The sequence below is a fragment of the Oryzias latipes genome, chromosome 24, assembly GCF_002234675.1.
Source record: "Oryzias latipes chromosome 24, ASM223467v1".
NCBI classification, from domain to species: Eukaryota; Metazoa; Chordata; class Actinopteri; order Beloniformes; family Adrianichthyidae; genus Oryzias; species Oryzias latipes.
Genome location: NC_019882.2, coordinates 14,338,119 through 14,357,967, shown reverse-complemented (window position 1 = coordinate 14,357,967; position 19,849 = coordinate 14,338,119). Strand labels below are relative to the sequence as shown.

Below are 19,849 nucleotides of genomic sequence, written 5' to 3'. Positions count from 1 at the left end.
AAAACTGGATGGAAGATTATTTTTGTGCATGACTTTGGGAAGAAAGCTCCTCAAAAAGGACAGGATTGTGTTAACAAAAACTACCTCAACAGCCTCACGCGTGACTTTTAAGCCCATAACCTTTTGTTAGTTGGGTCGCTGATGCTCTGTGAAGGAAGCATGTGTTTTTAGTTCCAGAAAAATGATTTCCTGCCGCTTTTTTTGCTACAGAAGAGTGTGAAACAGAAAAACTGTGCCCACTGTCATTTGTGGTTCAATTTTTGTTTAAATATTGTGTTCCTTCACTGTTAAAGCCACATGAAAGTATGTGGATTGACTGGGTTATTGGTTAAAGCTAAATAATAATGCAGATTTGCAACATGATAAAATCTTAAAAACATAATAAATTACTTTTATGTTTCACTACTTCTTTTGCTTCTTTTTTCATATCCTGGCAATCTTTTGGCACCTTACTACCCCTACAGGTGAAACCGAAAATTGCAGTTCCTAAAGCAAGTCCCCCAGTAAGTAAAATTTGTCCTGCAGGGGTGTTTAATTTTTGTTTTAATCCTTTTTTGTATTTATGACATTATGAAAAAGTGTACCATAAATGTTTATTTAATTCCAGTATGTTTTTAAGCTGCTGTAAAGATTCTTGCAAAGAAAAATTTTATTTTGCTTTGGCATTATTTGATTTTCGTTATATAAATTAGAATTTACTCCGGCCAACTCAAGTTTCTGAAATTGAGCGGAACAAAGTAAGTAGAGTTCATTCCATCCTTGGGTCCATCAACCTGTCAATCAAAAAAAAAAAATCACAGATTTTGCACAAATATTGCTTTTGGCAATCATCATTACTGTTTATTAATGTGAACATTTGACTGGGAAAAGATAGAAACACTCAACATTTTGGAAGAAAAACATGTTGGGGTTTAACTGTAGAACATTACTTTTCTTATTCATGGGAGGAAAAGACAAATATAGCCAGTCCTGGAAATGGATGGATGGATCTTTTTCCACTTTTACATAGACCTAATCGCTGGATAAGTTCATTTTGTTGATTGAACTGTTAATTAACTAGCCACAACAGTCAGATGAAGTGAATCTGAGAATTATGAAGCTTTGTAATATGAATAACTTGCTCGATTATTGTTTGAATAAATGACTCAATACGCTCTTTATTGAACAAGCTTAAAAGAAAAGCAACAATGTACTTGAGTAAATATTGCCTAGCAACATTTTTTCATCATCTAATAGTTCTTTATCTCCTATCTTGTACTTTATCTAATAATTAGTTGCAATCAGCATCTTGAGAGTGATTTGAAATAGTCAAGGCTGAGCGTAGTGTGACTGCATGTGACTGCTTCCCAAGGGGAAATTTCTGTGGAAAAGATGACATCTACAGAGGAATACGCTGTTTTGAAGAATGGCGAGGATCCTGCTCAGATGCTCCAAGCATCTGAGGACAACAAACTCCTCTCAGGTTCTGACATTCAAATATTTGAAATATTGAAAGCATCTTTTACTGGATTTAGGTGAGGTTAGCTGAGAGTCGGTTAATAATCAGCATCTTGTCATTGGTTATCAAGGACATTCAGGGTCAGGCTGAACTCTCTTAATGGTTCAGCTCAGGCCAATGAAATTCTTTCCTCGATCACACTGATGAGAATCACCTCTTTAGGTTAGTAATGGATAAGTTATTGTTGCATTTGCGTTCATCAATCATCAATTCCCATGCTTCTCCCGCCTTCTTTTCCTATTTCTTAAAGCGTTTCCAGAGAATTTTGCTTACATCTTCCCTCAGAAATCTCTCATTGTGCCATAGCCTCAGGCTGTTTAGTCATCAGGATGGAGAATTCTGAGAAACCTAATTTAAGGGAAACCTGTTTGAATGTTTTTGTGCCACCCAAAGCCTTGATGAAGGTTGACTGCATGTACCTCATTTCACCTTCAGGCAAGCCTTTCTTGTCCTGCTGTGGTTTTGAATCGGTTCAGGAATAAATTTGATTATTTGAGAGAGTTTATGGGTTTTATGAGGAAAATTATCATTTGATCAAGGTATGTATCAAAAATGTGGTTCTGTCTATTTTTTTCCCCCGAGGCTATCATTTTGAAATATTAACGATTACATCCCAAAGATGTTTATCTGCCTCTTTTTTTGGAAAATATAATTTCTTGTGATCTTTTATTTGGATGGTCATCCAAACATATTTTCTGTTGAAGCTCATGTGGGTTTGGAGGCACAGAAAAGGAGTTTGAAGCCAGTTGGAGGGAGTACATGCAAGCTTGGAGGGCAGAGGAGGGGCTTTTTAACTCAACAACAACACAGAGGGGAGTGAGAGTGCTGAGAGGATTGTGAATGCGGCAGAGGAAGGGAGTACACGCTCTGTGAAGAAGACAGGAAAAAAGACGGATTTTCACAATTCCCTTCTCTTTTTTTCCGCGTTTTCTTTGCTTTTGTGCTTCCGATTTTGCAGTCTTTGTCATTCTCCGGGATGTAAAGTAGCTGAATAGTTTTACTCTTCCTCTACAATGACTGCTTGACAGTTTTCTTGCGTCCACCATCCTTCCAGCACCAACATCACTTTGATCCAAGCTTTTTTTGCAATTCATCCATCCACCTCTGTGTGGTTTTGTACGATGCCAGTACTGGAGGGGCACTGGGGCTCGGATCTCAGGATGCGGGACTCTGGTCTTGGGGTCTGTCCAGAAGAACCTCCTGGTTCCCCGGAGTGGGGACCTCTGAGGACACCTCCTGTTACTTGCGGTGGCTTGTCACTGACCCTGGAGCTTCCCGCTCTCATCCGACAGCTCAGAGCAGCCTGGAGAGCCCGCAAGGGAGGTCCCTGCTCGAGGGAGAAAAGGCACGGCAGCACTTGGGTGGAAGCAGAAAAAGAGGTTGAGGAAGGAAAGCAGGATGAAGAAAACAGCCGTGCACATCTGGAAGGTAAATGTGCTTCTTTTAGTAAAGAACAGGACATAATCTCAAATTCGTTTAGCCTTCCCTGGTCTGCATACAGATAGTTAAACACAAAAAGGAGGAACTCCTTTGGTGCTTTATGTGCAAATCTGCAGGATTTTTCACCGGTTAAAGATACAAAGCACCCTGCCTTCTACCTTTTGAGTTTGGATGTCGCCTGACTCCAATCTTTGATGCACATTTGTGTTTTTTCACAAGTGAATGTGCAACAGATGAACTCAAAGGAGCTAGCCTGTGTCCATGTGTCTCCGTGTGTATTTGTAAGTGACGTGGGCAGCTGGTGGGACAGCTGAGCGGATGAGACGAGCTAATGAGAGATTTGACCAGCAAAGTCAAAACATCCATCTGCTGGATGTTGTGCAGATGTGCTGCTGATAATCTAGCTTGTTCGTTTGCACACAGTCCAATGTGACCAGAAAAGAGAACTTTAAAAAAAGACTTTTTGACAATAAGAATTTTAGGGTCATTTTACTTTTATCAGTGATGGAATTGGGAAGGCCAGATACAGTGGACACATCTCAAATATGGGAAAGTATTTCAAATGTAATGCTTTGATTCCAGTGTTGATATGTGAACCAGGACTGTCTATAAATGTGACTTAATAAAAGATGGGGGAAAAATTTAATTTCTTTGATTCAATGTTAAAGCCATAAATCCCATGTTAGGGAATTCCCTGTTAAGGCTGATGAAGGTTAAGAACTGAGTGTTCTTCACTGTGTGTGACTTTCCCCTTGAACTGTGATGACCTATTGTGATTCCCTATAGGCAATGAAAGGCTATCTACATCAAATTTGATCTGTTTATATGAAAATGTCAAGAAACTCAAGAGATAACATGTCTGTGCTGATAGTGAGTCACGATGACATTCATTGTAAAGACTATAAAGATCTAAAGTACAAAAAAAATTTGATGTATCCCAGTTCTACCATACCCCTCATTTAAATGTGAATGGAAATGGTCTAAGTTCTTGGTTTGTAAAAGGAAAAGGGTTATTTAAGACCATTTTAAAAAAACAGGTAGGAAGGAATAAATTACAACAGCAATTATTTGATCTTACACTTTGTCTTGTTCAAGTTTGCCAACTTTAGTGTTAACTTTTTTCCTAAATATGAGTCTTTTTATGATAATATGGTTTAGAATGAAGCATGTGTGATACAAATCTAACTTCAAATAAAGTGCTACGGCAAATCTCTGTCATAATGTAGCTTTATTTGAATTTTATAATAAAGACAATAAATACAGTTGATTTGAAGCGCTCAGTGAGTTCAATACTTTGACCTTTCTGACATAATCCATTCATAATCCCTTTGTGCATCTTCAAAACCCACTGAATCCCTTTCAGGGTCACGGGTCTGCTGGACCCAACCCAGCCAGGGTAAAGGTGGGGTAACCTTCAACAGGTCACTAATCTGTTACAGGGCTGCACTCTTACACACACACACCATGGGGCAATTTATAGTCACCAATTAACCCAAGAAGCATGTTTTTGGATGGGAGGAAGTGCCTGGAGAAGACCCATGCATGCACGGGGAGAACATGCAAACTCCACTCAGAAAGGTCCCAAACAGGATTTGGACCAGGGTCTTCTTGCAGCGAGGCAAGAGTGCTAACAACTGTGTATCCCCTTTGACAAAATATGAAGATAATTACATTTGGTTTAGGATATACCCATTTTACCCAGGGCACCTTGCTAAACATAACTTTAAACCTGCCAAAGCCACTTGGAGCTCTATTTGTTTTAAGATCCAAAAGAGGGCTTTTATTGTTCAAATTATGCAAAGCAAATTGAGGATGTTTGAACTTCTGGATGGAGGTGTAAATAATAAAACTTTAGCCAATCATTTTAAGAAATAATTTTACTTGAAACATGTTCTCAGAGAAAGTACAGCAGCAGAGAGATGTGCAGAATCCCTTTATGTCTCAAAGCATCTGCAGGTAAGAGGAACATTCTCTGCCAATTAGTATTTAGAACAGTTTGCATGTTATTGTCAGCTTGGCTTCATATGGCATCAGCGCAATTATATGTCAATTTTCAAAAGGGAAACCGCCCTTTAGCACAGCTTGTACAGCAAACACCCACAGACTCACCGAATCCAAACTGAACATATTCCTTTCAGTTCCTGGCATCTGCGTGCGTGGGTGATGTGATCTGAGAGTGATGTTGTGTTTTTGCATTCGGAAAAATAAAAAGATTTAACCTCATTTGCAAGTGTGTGTACACAAACAAAGCAGCTGTTAACACACGCGTGCTTCACAGCTTCTGACTGATTCATGGTTTTCATTCCGAATGACCCAGTTCTGAGCGACATGAAAACATTGACCTAGTTACCATGCAGTGCATTTGCGGAGAGAAAAGGAAACGAGGGAAAGGAGTGAGAGAAAGGATACTGCCATTAAGGGGGACGAGGGAAGAGGATGCAGTGATGGAAGGGAAGGGGTGCCATGAAATGAAAGAATGGAGAGACTTCAATCGAAAAGGGAACGGACAAAGCTGCAGGCAGGATTTTTGAGTCTAAACCTCTGTATCTCTGGTTTGTTTTTGTGGTGTTTTCCAAAAGATTCCTTCCTCATCCTGTCAGCCAAGTCCTTTTTTTTATTCTTCTTAAGCACATTTTAACAAGCTGAGTCACTTTCCCACATATCTATTTATTGAATTCTGTACACAAAAACAGGGAATTATGCCAATTTTCCGCAATATATTTGATGCACAGACACTTCTCCCTGTATAAAAAGACAATGGTTGCCTGTAGACTCACTGCTTTGGCAGCATACAGGGCCTGGCAGCTGCAGCAGGTTGCTACAGTGATTCCAAACCCATCAAGGGGTGCTTTTAGCATCTCTTATGCAGGAGTCATGGAGGTGATGTGAACTGGCAACCTTAGGGATATAAAACGCTCCAGTTCCCCACTGCTGATGTTTAAATAATTCAGTTTCCTCAGGTTTTTATACATATTTAAATGGAGATTTCACATGTGCACGTGTAGTTTGGCTCTTAAATAATTTTTTTTGTGCCTTGTTTTCCACTGGCTTTAGGGACATGGAATTCTGTCTTGAAATATTTTTTTTCTATTTTGCTGTAAACGTTTAAAATCCAATAAAATGTACAAGTGACATAAAAAAAAATAACTAACTTTTTTTGGGTAATTTTTCAATAACATCCAATGAAGTCTAAAAATAACAAAAGAAAAGTAACCCAAAACATTTTGATCGCAAATCCTAATGTTCAAATCTCCTCAAGAAGCGTTCAAACACGACTCCATATTGGCTGCTCGGTGCCGTGAAATCCATTTCCCATGAGCAAGTTTAGACCAGATGACAAGGCTTCCTTTGAGTCAAAGTTGTTGTGCTTCAACTCCAACATCTCTTCCTCCTGCTTTGATTAGAGGACACGTGTGCTCCAAAGTTCCTTCACAAAAAATTTGGTCACAAATATAACTTTTTTCTTTCTGTTTTTAGCAAAGAGCAGACTGAACACAGCCCATGCTGATGTGCTGCTGGCAAAAAGGCGAGGCTCCTACCCACCGATTGACTTGCACATCCTGAGAAGTATGTATCTAAAGAGCTTGTTTTGTGCTTAGGATGAGTTTATAGAATGTGTAAAAGTAACATAGAAGAACTCATGAGAGTTTTACTCCTTTTATTTTTGTGCAAATGTATCAAATAGAAAGTAGAAAAAAAAATCAAGACTGTTAATCAAAATGTTAGGACCATCAAAAAGTAGATTTTGCCTAAATCAATCCTTAGCAGGGTCTAGTAGGGTTTTGAAATGCTAAAAAAGAAAATGAGAGAAAGAGACAAGTAAGAAACTGTCAGATAGCAGTTAATTGAAAACAATGATTAAACTGGATTTGGCTGGTTGTCAGATGACCAAAAGTTTAAGAGCACTGCATGCAAATACATAGAAAAGTCCTACAAATTAAACAAAAATCTTTCCAAAAAAGACTCTTGCAGCTTTACCATTTTTGTTGCTATCTGTAACTGATGGTCATTTTTGTAAACATCTATGTTCTCTGTGTGATTCGGATCAGGGGAACACGCAGGTTGTTTCAAAAGAGAGCCAGAAGAAGCCTTTTATCAGGCGGGCATTGAGAACTGGAAAGCTCTCATGTTGTCATCACACAAGCATAAGCCCAAATCATGATGGCACCTCCTCATGTGCTCTTTAGAAGACATCCCAGGTGGGAATTCTTGGTCATGTCAGTAACACTGGAAGCCATCAGGATCATGAAGGTTAGCATTTTCTCTCTCGCAAAGCTCAAAGCATTGAGAACTAGTGATGGAGTGTGACGTCAACCATAGAAAACAACTTGCCTCTGGTTCCAATGAAATTATGGTATAGTATAGTTGCCATTTTTTTCAAGATATGGATGCCGCCATGTTGGAACCAGACTACGTCAGTGAGCAGCGATTGCTCTGAGTCGGTCTGAGTCATCATTTCCACGGCAACCACTCTCACCAATTAGGAGTGAGCTAGTTGGAAACCAAACAAGCAAATAGATGGTGTCGAGGCAAGGCCTTTGAAGATATTTTTCTTTTTGAAACCTTTTTCTTACAGATGTCATCAGATTTACTATTGCTTTACGTCTTCAAGGGGCAGCCAATCACGGCTCCTGACTTGGTGCCAGTGAAATTATGTTTCGTTTTCTGTACAGATTTTGTATTTATAATGTTAAGCCTTCGGATCCTTGAGAAATGACTGACAGAAGGGCTGGCGTTCTGCAAGAAGCATGGGAATGTTGCATAATAATCCAAACGTGTTCAAAGAGAGAAAGCTCCTTTGATTCCGCTCTCATGAGGTCTTAAGTCTGACCTTTCACATCTGTGCACAGTTCTTGTCTTTCAAAGGCTGCTGTACCTTTGATCAGTCCTAAACCAGCTTATTTCAGTTTATTTGCTGTTTTCTAACAAGCGTTTGCTCAAACAGTTTCATTCACGTTTCTTTGTTTTGCATTTCAAAACACTACTAGGACACTATACCCTAGAAACTAAACATTGCCTAAATTCTTGCAGTTTTTCAGCTGTTTGTACGGTTTTGATCAGGGCAGCATTGAATACTTTTCAATCAATTAAAAAAACGTGGACAATAAATAGAAATCAAAATGGTCAGAAATGTTAATCCAGTTAGCAAAACAGTAAAAAATATATTTTATATTAAATCTAAAAAAAAGTAAACAATATACAGTTTTTTTCTTAATCCAGATTTTTTTTTAAAGTTGCAAATAAAGGCATCTTGTCAGTGACTGAAGTCTTTTTTAAATTTCAGACAGCATCCAGTCTGGAGAAACTGAGTTCAGCACAAAGAGACAGATGAAGCACCTGCTGAGCATCCAGAGATGCTACCACACCTCCAGATTGCTGGGGGGCCTGGCCCCCCATGACTCCGGGTCGCTGTACTTATTGGACGATGATTACCTGGGACAAGCAGCTGTGAGGACACACACTCACAGAAACACAAACACTCATCACTGCATCAACACAGGCAGTGACAGCAGCCTGGTTTTCTTTCAGCACATGCTGTCAAAAGTCGGCACGTGGAACTTTGACATTTTTCTCTTTGATCGCCTTACAAACGGTGAGTTGATTTCTTATTTGTGATGGTTTCATTTTCTTATTGGTTACCTTTTTTTAACCTTCTAAAGAATATTGCACTTTTACTGTGAGAGATGTGGTTGAAAAGATGATTTTGTGTGCTTTAGGTAACAGCTTGGTGACTCTCATGTGTCATCTTTTTAATATCTACGACCTAATTCATCACTTTCAACTGGACATAGTCAAACTGCACAGGTTTTTCGGTAAGATGAAACATCCTTTACTCTTTTAACTGGTGAATATTTATATTTTGTGTGTTTCACAATCTGAAATTTCACATGTATTCAATAGCCAAGGGTTATCATTGCATTATTTAATCATTCCACGTCTCTCATTGAATTAAAATACTGTGGTGCAATTATGGACATTTAGAAAGGTAGGAAATTCAACCGCAGAGCCTTAATCTGTAAAACTGTGGGAGCTTTGTGTGAAATATAGCTGCCCTGAAGTCAGTTCAGGTGCAACAATATTCTTCCTCAGGGTTCACACTCACTGAAGCGGCTCTATGATGGCACTGCTTTGTCCTCAGTGAATTAAAGGGAGTGATGTGGTTTTGTTCTCAGAAATTCAGATTCATTTATGACGTCTTTTTTCCTCATAAGGATTAAAGTTTGTTTGATTTTAGCCCTTTGGGATCTCAATTTATTTTCTCTGTTGGTTATAAAATAAACCTTTTTCATTTGTGACAGCTCAAAGAGCTGAACATCTTAAATAAAAACAATGAAATTATGGAAGAATATACTCTGCATGTGTGAAATAAAATAATGATTTATTTTTCATATATTTAAAGAGAAAAAAAGCATTCTTTAAATCAATATTTGCAAACTGTTCTGGCACAGATTTTGTTGATTTGAACTCTTCTCCCATTTGATTAGGCATGGTGCAGAAGGACTACCATTCCCAGAATCCTTACCACAATGCCATTCATGCTGCTGATGTCACCCAAGCTATATACTGCTATCTGAAGGAGCCCAAGGTAAAAAAGAAATATCTGTACACACATCACATTTTTCTTTTGCTGATGTGCTATTTTGTGCTTTACTTTCAATGTACCAACACAAATTATGTATACATTCAAATAATAAATAGAAAATAAAATAGAATTCTAAAGAACTGCCATATTTCACCTCCCTACTGTATAGGATATCCCAACAATATAAATACATCTTTTTTAGAGGCCATTTAAGCTTTGATGAATGTATATTTGCGAAGAAAACTGTAATTTTTAAAATACATTTTACAAATTTAATTCAGTTGATTAAACATGGGATTTCAACTTCTACTTTTGTTACCTCAAACAATGAAATTATTATTATTATTTTCATGTCAACGGTGGACAATTTGTAATTTGTTCACTAGAAGGCGCTATTGCTTCCCTCCCCCAAACAAAGATTTAAACTTGACACTATCCTTCAATGCTAAAATAATGAACTATGTTACTCCGTATGTTCAATTATAAATAATTATTGTGATAAAGTTCTGTACATGATTTTATATGACTATAATTTTAGATTATGTTAGACTTTTAGTTTGTGTTCCATTTTTAAAAGAGCAGTTTTGTCTGCCAGCCTTTTGACACGGAGCTTTAAAATGCTCTTAAATCAGGGAATGAAGATCCATTTTTCCAATTCATTATATTTTGCAAATTAAAAATATTCAATAAGCAAAACATCTAGTTTTTTAAGTACAATGTTTTGTATTTGGATTAATGATATTTTTTTCATTTCACTGAAGAAAACTCAAACTAATGTCCATATCTATTTTTGACTTGGTAACTATTTTATTTTAGAAAAATTTACAATGTGTGCATTTTTTTAAGTGTTATTTTATAAAAGTATTTATTAAAACATGAAAAAGAAAAAAATGAATAGATTTTAAAGCAAAAACAAGAGTATATTATGATAGTAGTAGTTTTTAGATGGGGACAGCTTTGGCTGTGGGACAACATAAACTGGCGCCTTCAGAGTTAGGATGTGAGGTGTGAAGATTTCCCCTGTTCTCAACTCCATATTTGTGTTTTGCAGCTGGCAGATCAGCTGAGTCCTCTGGACGTGTTCCTGGGTCTGATAGCTGCAGCGGCTCATGACGTGGACCATCCAGGGGTCAACCAGCCCTTTCTCATCAAAACCAGACACCATCTGGCTTCTCTTTACCAGGTACCATCCATGTGTGGATTCAACCCTGCAGGTCTGTTTCCTAAATGCATTCCTGATGTTGCACATCCAGAACACATCTGTGCTGGAGAGCCACCACTGGAGATCCACTGTGGGCATGCTGCGAGAATCAGGACTGCTGGCCCACTTGCCAGCTGAGATCACGTAAGAATCCACACAGACGTGCGCTCCTCAGCAAACACAGAGATCACAGTTTCAGATAAATCTGGGGCTTTTTCGTCTTCAATCTCTGCAGGCGAGTGATTGAACAGCAGTTAGGCTCGCTCATCCTGGCCACAGACATCTGCAGGCAAAACGAGTTCCTGCTGACCTTCAGAGAGCATCTGGACAACCAGGACTTGGACCTTCTAGAGGCTTCACACAGACACTTTATCCTGCAGGTGCACAAACTGTCCACCTTAGAGTTCCCCAGAGGAAAGCTTTTATTTAATCCAGTCATGCCAATTTTCCTCCAGATTGCTTTGAAGTGTGCAGACGTCTGTAATCCCTGTCGGAGCTGGGAGCTGAGCCGGCAGTGGGGTGAGAGGGTGTGTGAGGAGTTCCACAAGCAGGGTCAGTGAGGATTTAGTTGAAATACATTTGTTGTATACTTGTCGTTATTATCTTGTGCATTTGCTTTGTTATTGGAGGTCACTTTAGTTACACAGACTTAGTTTTTTTTTACAGTAAGAAGGGAGTTCTGCTCCAGGGACCAACAGAACCATACAAGATGAACATTTCAGCCTTTTTATGTCCAAAAGTTAGTTGAAATTACCTAAAATGTGACAGATACAAATCTTTTTGTATCTGTCAAGCTATCCAAATGCAAAACTACATCTGTATTATTCAGATATGAGTGTTTTCATATTTTCTAGTGGTTTACGTTTCTTAAATTCTGTGTCACCTTTGCAGGTGAGCTGGAGAAGAAGTTTGACTTGGAGGTTAGTCCTCAGTGTGACCACCAGGTGGATTCTGTCCCAGCCATCCAATCAGGTGAGCAGAGCAACAAGGTAGCCATAGATGCCTTTATTACATAAAATATGAGAAGCAGTCTGTGTAACATTCATCACCATCGTGTTCCAGGTTTTATTTCTTGCATCGCTGAGCCGCTTTTTGAAGAATGGAACCGCTTTACTCACCCTAGCCTGCTCAGCCAAACCATGTTGGACCACCTGCACAAGAACAAGGCTCACTGGATCCGCCTGCTCAATCCAGGCACGCTTGCAGAAGAACAAACTTACGCCTGTGCTGAGAGCTGTGACGCTGAAAAAGGAGAAAGAAAAAACATCCCTTAAAAGTTCCTCTTCATTTTTGGGAAATGTTTTATCTTCAAACGTGGGAAAATCTAATTCCTGCATTTTTGCTGCCACACCTGGGAGCTCAAAGGCTCCAAAAATGGGAGCAGTTAGAGGATGGCTCCCTCTAGTGGAGCTGGAGAGTAATGTAGCACTGCAGGTTTAAAGGTAAGCGGGTGGAAAGAGATTCAAGGACAGGAATCTTAGTAGATAAAGGCACATACCTTTGCCTTTGTAACTCATGACCTGTGTTTTGAATGAAATTAGCAAGACTTGAATAGAATAAAGGGGCGGAGCCGAAAACAGAAGAGCAAAAGAGATATTTTTAAAGCTAAAAAGAAATAATCATAACTGGACTGGGATGGAAAATATCAATTTATGAAAATGTATGAAAAGGTTCTGTTTTTACTGAAATTCTGTAATTTTTAAACAACACATAATTCTCTTTTTATTGTTGTTTTTTCTAGCTCTTGAATGCTTCTCACACAGTATTTTCACCTTTTTCACAAATGTGGTTTTTCTAAAAAAAAAATTTTAAGCACTTTGCTGTCGAGCACTTTGCTTTACTTAAACAAACAAAATGTATTTTTTTTCTTTAACAACCTGTTTTGCAGCTGTCACTGAATGTTGTTGTACTTCAAGGCTCTTTCCTGATTGGTTGATCGCCCAGCATCAGGTTCAAAGTTAGCCTCACATCCTGCAAGCATTGCCAAGGTGCCAAAAATATTGCTATGAGACATCATTGCACTCTTACCTCTATATATTCCTCTCACAGATATTTCTGAAAACAGTAGCTGTGGCTTTATGCACCTCGACAGAACAGACACATCTGTTTTTATGTATTAAACCAATAAAGTTGCAGGAAATGACTATATGTTATGGTAAATATATTAAAAAATATATAATAATATATTAATATTTTTACTGTCTGAGCCACATGGAGGTGTCACTTGAAAGATGTTTAGTGTAATTGTAAATACAAGAATTTGTAATTGTGCACACATGAAGTTATGCTTAGTGCGTTTTACAGATTTGAGGTTTATCATCTTGAATTTTCCAAATCAACCAGACACTGAGGGGTTGTGTTTACAAAAACTATCAACCTGATAAATCGTAATTTTTTTTTTTACTACTTAAACTCTGACACTTCTACTGAAGTGCAATGATTTTTAAAGTATGTGGCCAAACTGGTAAAAAAGAAAGAAAAAAAAAGCAGAGGCTTTTGTTTTCTAAAGTTTACAATCAGTCCTGTTTTAAATGTGTTTGTCGTAAAACTTTGACAGTATAAATATCTCTTTTAAATCTGGAAATTTCTATGAGTCATTCATTAACAGATCTATTCAGCATTCCCAGAACTGCTTCCTGTTTAAATACCTCTAACAAAGAACAACTGTTAGATTAGCCCAGCAATACTGGTTTTTTGATGTGTTGAATGTTTAGATAGTAGAATAATGATTGATCATTTTTAAACATCAAAAAACTTCCAAAAACTCCAGATGCGAGTATAAGTTTTATGTCTGATTAAAGAATGAGCACTGATGCATAAATGCTCGCGTTCTCTTTTGTTCAGTTTTGAGTTGACCACTAGATGGCAGCATAACCCTCACAGAGGCTCAAAGATGGGAGGCAGTGTGAGAACCCCTCCATCCCTCCCCAAGGCAAGGCTGCTGCTTTGTTTACGGTCAAAATAAAACTTAAGTCATGCCATGAATCAACATGACAGCTCGTGTGATGTAACCGGAGCTTGGGGCCACTAGTTTACCTGTCAACAAAAACTACAAAGGGCAGGAGACGGACTGGCCGGAAGCACACAGGGCTGAGCTGCGTTCGGTTGTAGTTTGCAAAGTAAACAACCCAGAAGATGAACTTGAATGAGTCATGTTGTTAAATATTGAAACTAATACCCTGTTGCTCATTTTCTCTCCAGTTTTAAAGTAAACTGCATTTCCAAAAGCATTTCCAGAGAAACGTACGTTAGAAAAAAGGCAGGAGAAAACACAAGATGAATGATGGTACTTGAAGAGCAGAAGATAGATTGAAGGAGTAAAATAGAGTAGGAAAGAGCAAAGATAAGAGGGAAAGCACACAGGATAAGGAAAGTGCTTTCTGCAGATGCATGACACAGATAGCCAGCATAGCCATCATTTGCATGGCTCTGCAAATGATGGCTATGCAAATGAGGCTTGTCAACCCAAAGAGGCCGAGTCCACCCTTAAATAAAGCCATGGCGCCGTGGCTGACTTTTCAAAACTCTTGAGTGTCACCAGAGAGGCAGATGAATGTTTTCCCTGAAAGTTGTGGGACTCTAGAGAAGAAAAGCACACTCAGATTAAAGGGGGAGAAAGATGAGAGGGTTTGAGGAGATGCTCCTGACCCGAATCTGCTCTGAGAGTCACATCAGAAGCCCATTTTACACTAAACACACGTACAATTCCCCACTGCCAGTCAGCATTCGTCCAACATGTGTCACTGTAAATATTGACAGTGCAAATAGGGCCCCCACTTAGCCCCTCAAATGAGTCATTCAACCACTCCCTTTGTCAAAACGCACACAGCATTAGGCCACTGTGCAGATAATCATCTACCTCCACATGCAGCCCTGGTCTTTATCAGCAGCTCCGAAACAGTGTGTCCTTATTTTTGCAACCCAAGTACAGAAAATGTTAAACTGAACTCATCCTAAGATGAAAAAGCAAACAGTGCAGAAAGTGAAAAATGAAACCTGTGGCATTCATGTACTGTTTCTGTCTCGCTTTATATGTCTGGCGGCCGTGCTCTGCTCTCAAAGGGTTAATCTCCAGTTGTTAGTCACTATCCTACTTTGCAAGGTTGTTTTTTTATTGGCCTTTTGAACAAATACTCTAGTAAATTAATACACATCAGCTTGCAAGTCTAAGTGTTTCTCTAAAAGCCACCTTTTACAGAACATTTTTTAATGTTTTCTCACTAAACTGCAGTGAATCCTCATAAACCATATTAGCTACTATTTTCAAAAGAGGAACAACTCTAAAGCACTTTTTCTCTTGGATGGATTGACTCCAAAGATTTACATTTTCAGAGTTCTGAGCAGTATTTTACAAAAAAAAACAACTGTCCGACAAATCCCTTGTCATCACCTCAACCTTCAAATTTTTGCAAAAACACAGGCTAATGTCCCTTTTTAAAATTTTTTTATGAAGAACAGTATAAAATCTCAAGTATGCACGAAGCAAAAAAACAGCTTCAGGCAATAACTGTCACTTGGATTGTTACAATATTTATTTATGGCGGTTGTCCGTAACAAAATTACATCTGAGGGCATGTATTTTTTAAGTAAATTGACATTTGGGTCACAAATTAATATTGTAAAACAGCTTTAACTCTTGTTAGTTTTGTGTGTGTGTGTGTGGTTTACACTCGAATGCATCCTTCCCTTTGAGTGTCATTGCACTGCAGGTGGTTTCCAGGCAGCGCACTGCGTCGTAGAATGACTAAAACGGACATTCAGGGGGAGCTTAAAGGGTTAATGAGACAGGCAGAGTGCTGGGACCTTCTACGTGCAACTCCCACTCAAGCCGTGTGCAAATAAATATGTGCATTATCAGAATCTAGCAGCTCAGACTTTTTTTTGCATGTCTGACAGTTTGCCTCCGCTGTTCAGAAATGTTCAGAATCTATGTTCTGACGGCAGAATTTCTGTATTTTGGGTCAAAGTTCCCAGAGGCAGACTTACCGGTTTGACGTTTTCTTTAAATGATTTGCATCCTGCAGACAGGTGTAAGACTGTGTCAGCCAATGAGAGGCCTTCTTGAAAAATGATAAGCAAACCTGTTAGATTTGTAATCTTTTTTTTATGTAATAAAACAGATAATTTTTTATGTATTAAGAATCCACAAAGTACAAAAGGAGGATTCCTTTTAATACTCCAGGAGAATCTGTAACTATTTTGTTGAAGAATTTGGGACAAAATATTTCACCTCCTAAGTTTTGACTCATAACTTATGGACAGCAGCTTTCTTTAGTCAAACGAGAGAAAAGTGACCAAACAACACTTGGAAATGATCAATTTTTTGTTTTATTTAAGGTTTCCAGCACCAAGTGGCCTTGAAAATCCTCATTTTTAAACACCTGGGCCCCACAAATTTCTCTCCAGGCTTTTTGAAGGAATAAGAGCCGCTTCCTGTAAGTCGTGCCTGGTGTTGTTATTACAAGTTCAGCTCAACCTGCTCAACCTGTTCCTCCAGCTCTGCACTGTCAGTCAAACCAAATTGGTATCAAAGTCATGATTATATGGGTTCAGTAATATTGTTTCTCCTGTAAACAAAGCATTCAGTCCTGCATTAAGTCATGCATGTCCGTGTTTATTTTGCCTGGATCTGGGGAGCATATGTAATGTTTGTTTGAGGTCTGCATGGTCAAGTTTTATGCTGGCCTTGAGTTACAGGTTCTGGCACGCCCCATATGATTTAAATATTGTCTCTACCTGGTTTTACCAGTGTCATATGACTTTATGTGCATGTTTGCTGCAGGAAAAAACACACACGAGCAGCAACAAAACCATTTTATAATTTGTGGTTTGAGGTAGTTCCTATTTCTAAAAGTAAAACTTTATCCTATTTTGGAGATCAAAATATAAACAGATTCCTACCCTGAAGTTTTTGCACATAATCCTAATCTGGGTTGTTTTTCTTTTTATTTATGAACACTGACCATCGTCATGAGGCAGAAAACAGTTCTCAATTGTAGCTGTTCTTTTTTTAGATAAATCTGTGTAAAATGGTAAATGGCGTATACTTATATAGCGCCTTTCTTCCTACAAGGACAAAGCGCTTTACAGTCACAGACCCATTCACCCAGTCACACACACAGTCACTCACACATTCACACACTGGTGGCGGCTCCGCTGCCAAACACAGGCGCCCGCCTACCACCAGAGGCAAGGTGGGGTTCAGTGTCTTGCCCAAGGACACTTCGACTCATGGCCGTGCAAGGCGGGAATTGAACCTGCAATATTACGATCATGGGTCGACCGCCCTACTGCTGCACCACGGCCGCCCGTAAAAAACAGTGGTTTAAGCAACTTTGTTTTGTAATATTGCATCAAAAATAATTGTAAATACTGATAAGATGTAAACACTGTTGAAACAATTTTTTAGCATTTTTTTACAAAGTAAGGTGTTATGTTTATCAGTTTATGTATTTTATTTGGTGTTTTTAAGCCTCCATGTTTCTTTTACGCCCTGCAGCAGACTAGCCACCTGTCCAGGGTGTACCCCACCTTCGCCCAACAGTTGTTGGGACAGGCTCCAGTTCCTCCGAAAAAAGATTAAGCGGGTTTGAAAAATGCATGGATGAATGTAACTTTTTTGTTTTAGATCTTCGAGTATCAGATTTTAATTTGCAGGGTTTAATTCAGTAAAAGTAATCTTTCACCACAGTTTAAATGTATTCTATTTCATTTTTAAAATAATCTTTCTACCTTCAATAAATTTATTTTATTCATACATTATATTCATACATTTATATCATTGAAAAATTGTTTTTATTGTTTTAATTTGCATTTTAATTTCTTTATAAATGTAGTTTTCAGTGTTTTAACTAATTAAATCAATACTTTTTTTGTTTCTCTTTCATTTTTTCGTTTATCATGTTCTCTTAAGGCATGTAAACACTTGTATGTAAACGTTTTTTCATTATTATCATATGAATAAAAGTGAGTAATTGATTGATTGATTGAAAATAGGCTCTTTTCTGAAAAGCTATGATGACTAAATTTGAGTAATAATTACAGAATACTGTTTTGTTCTTTACATTGTTATCTTTTGAGACTTGTTAATTAGATCAATAAGTTACTAGTTATCTTTACCAATGGTTAAGGATTACACTGCCCCAATTTTTATTTTTTAAATTCCTTCATTCATCTTCTAAACCCATTTTGTCCATTCCGGGGTCACGGGACTGCTGGAGCCTATCCCGGCCACTCATGGGAGAAGGCAGGGGACATCCTGGACAGGGCGCCAGTCTGTGGCAGGGTCACAATCACACACCCATGCACACCTAGGGCAATTTAGAGTAACCAAATATTATTTTTATTATTTTGCATGAGTAAAAACACGTATTTTCCGAATGTTTTCTGGGAGAACAGAAGAGATATTTGTATATTATCTGTCAAACACGGAGGAGGAAGTGTAATGGTTCTGCTAGGTTTGGTGACGTCAGGAAAGAAGAACAAGATGGTGAGTTTTGAATACTTTAAATCAAGCTTGTTTGTGATGAACTAGACAGAAGAGTAAAAAACAAAATAAACAAATAAAAAAATAACCAGGGTTACACATTTATTGGAGCATCTGGGCCACTGATGGACCTAACCTTGAATCCTCAACTCAGTTTTTAAAGTAGAGGCAGTTCAGTTTAATCTTAAAATATGGAAGCAATCGAGAACGTTTGACTGGTTGTGGTTTATATGTAAATTCAAAACATCTATCCAAAGTATCTGAATGGTATATCAGCTAATCATTACTAGTAAAAGCAAAACCCAAATTCCTGGCTTTTTTATGCCTAACTTTTTTATAACAACTTTAAAAGTCAAAGTATTTCAAATCTGTAATATTAGCTTAAAGAGGTGCAACAACACTAAGTATCCTCCAATTCAACTTTTTGTTGACAGCAATTTGGGAATCTCCCAGGAAAGGGGAATTCTGTGGATGATTGTTCTCCAAAGTTACAATGCTGCTTTCCCATGTATCTCATTTGACTGGCAAATGTTTATGCAAATCCACTGTGCTGGAGAGACGGAGGCAGGCTGTGGAGAAGGTGTGTGTGGGTCAGTAAATGTTATTTGGGAGGGCAAAGTTAGAAAAGCAATTCCTCCTTTCAAGCTACATCTTGCCTCCTTCTCATCCCTCCCTGTGGTTCTAAGCCTGACAAGACCTTTTTTTTTTGCAAGAAAAAGGCACGTTTTGGGTGTTTCTTTGACTAGATGTGTGGCGTGCAAAAAAGTGTTATTATGCTGACGATGCTGCATCATAAAAAGAAAAAAAGACAACTTCCTCTTTCTAGCAGCAAAACAAGTCTTTTCTGGTTGTCTCTGCTTCCCCGCCTGTGCCTTTCGCTTCATTCATATGTGGCCTCTAGTAGTAAGCTCCACGGGTAGTAAAAATTGTGGGGAAGTTTTAATAAACAGGGGAAGTGTGTAGTAAAAATATGACAAGATGTCAAGAATTGTTTGGCTCATTGAAAGAGAATTTCCTCTTTTTTTTTTCTTTTTTGCCTGAGCAAACGTAGGTCTTTGTGCGCACTTCTCCTGTTGTTGTTCACATTGAGCTTGTGTCTATGAGAAGAAGAACCTAACTAGCAGTGACAGTAGTAATATTACACTCAGAAAAGACAGAATATTTACTTTTGGTATTGTTCCCCTTACATCGAACTTCCTTTAGAGGACTTATCTGTGAGGATATTCCCCTATGAAATAAAGAAATAACCATTATGTCAACGAGACAAACGTTTGTTGTGATGTTCTGTACTTCCTATATATATATATATATATTTATATATATATATATAGACACACACACACAATTTGGTGCCTTTTTTGTCCCTTGCGTTGTTTATACAAAAGTTTGTCTGGCTTTCATAATTTACAGCCTACTGTTCACTCTGCTTGTGTCTGATCTTCCAAAGCCAGAAGTCCAAAGGATAATATTATTTTAAAGCTTTTTACATTTAAAAAAAAAGAAATAACTGGCTTTTCTGCCATGTGTATGTGCAACAGGAGTTTGAATTTCTCACATCCCTGTTTCCTTGGCGCTCTTATTGGCTCTCAGTGCTCTGAGAATAAAACCAACAAGCACCTCTATTGCCTTTTATTTATTTAG

The 19,849-nt window shown here is 38.2% G+C and overlaps 1 protein-coding gene across 1 annotated transcript; it reads left to right on the top strand.

Annotated features, from left to right (window-relative positions):
- Window positions 1-2,227: 2,227 nt before the first annotated feature.
- pde7b (phosphodiesterase 7B) lies at window positions 2,228-13,543 on the top strand. The gene is made up of 12 exons (XM_011491798.3): window positions 2,228-2,926; window positions 6,416-6,505; window positions 8,223-8,386; window positions 8,468-8,531; window positions 8,656-8,751; window positions 9,424-9,524; window positions 10,573-10,704; window positions 10,775-10,866; window positions 10,958-11,102; window positions 11,178-11,274; window positions 11,614-11,694; window positions 11,785-13,543. The coding sequence occupies exons 1-12, from the start codon at window positions 2,620-2,622 to the stop codon at window positions 11,994-11,996; spliced, it is 1,581 nt and encodes a 526-aa protein (XP_011490100.1). The 5' UTR covers window positions 2,228-2,619; the 3' UTR covers window positions 11,997-13,543.
- The last annotated feature ends 6,306 nt before the right edge of the window (window positions 13,544-19,849 follow it).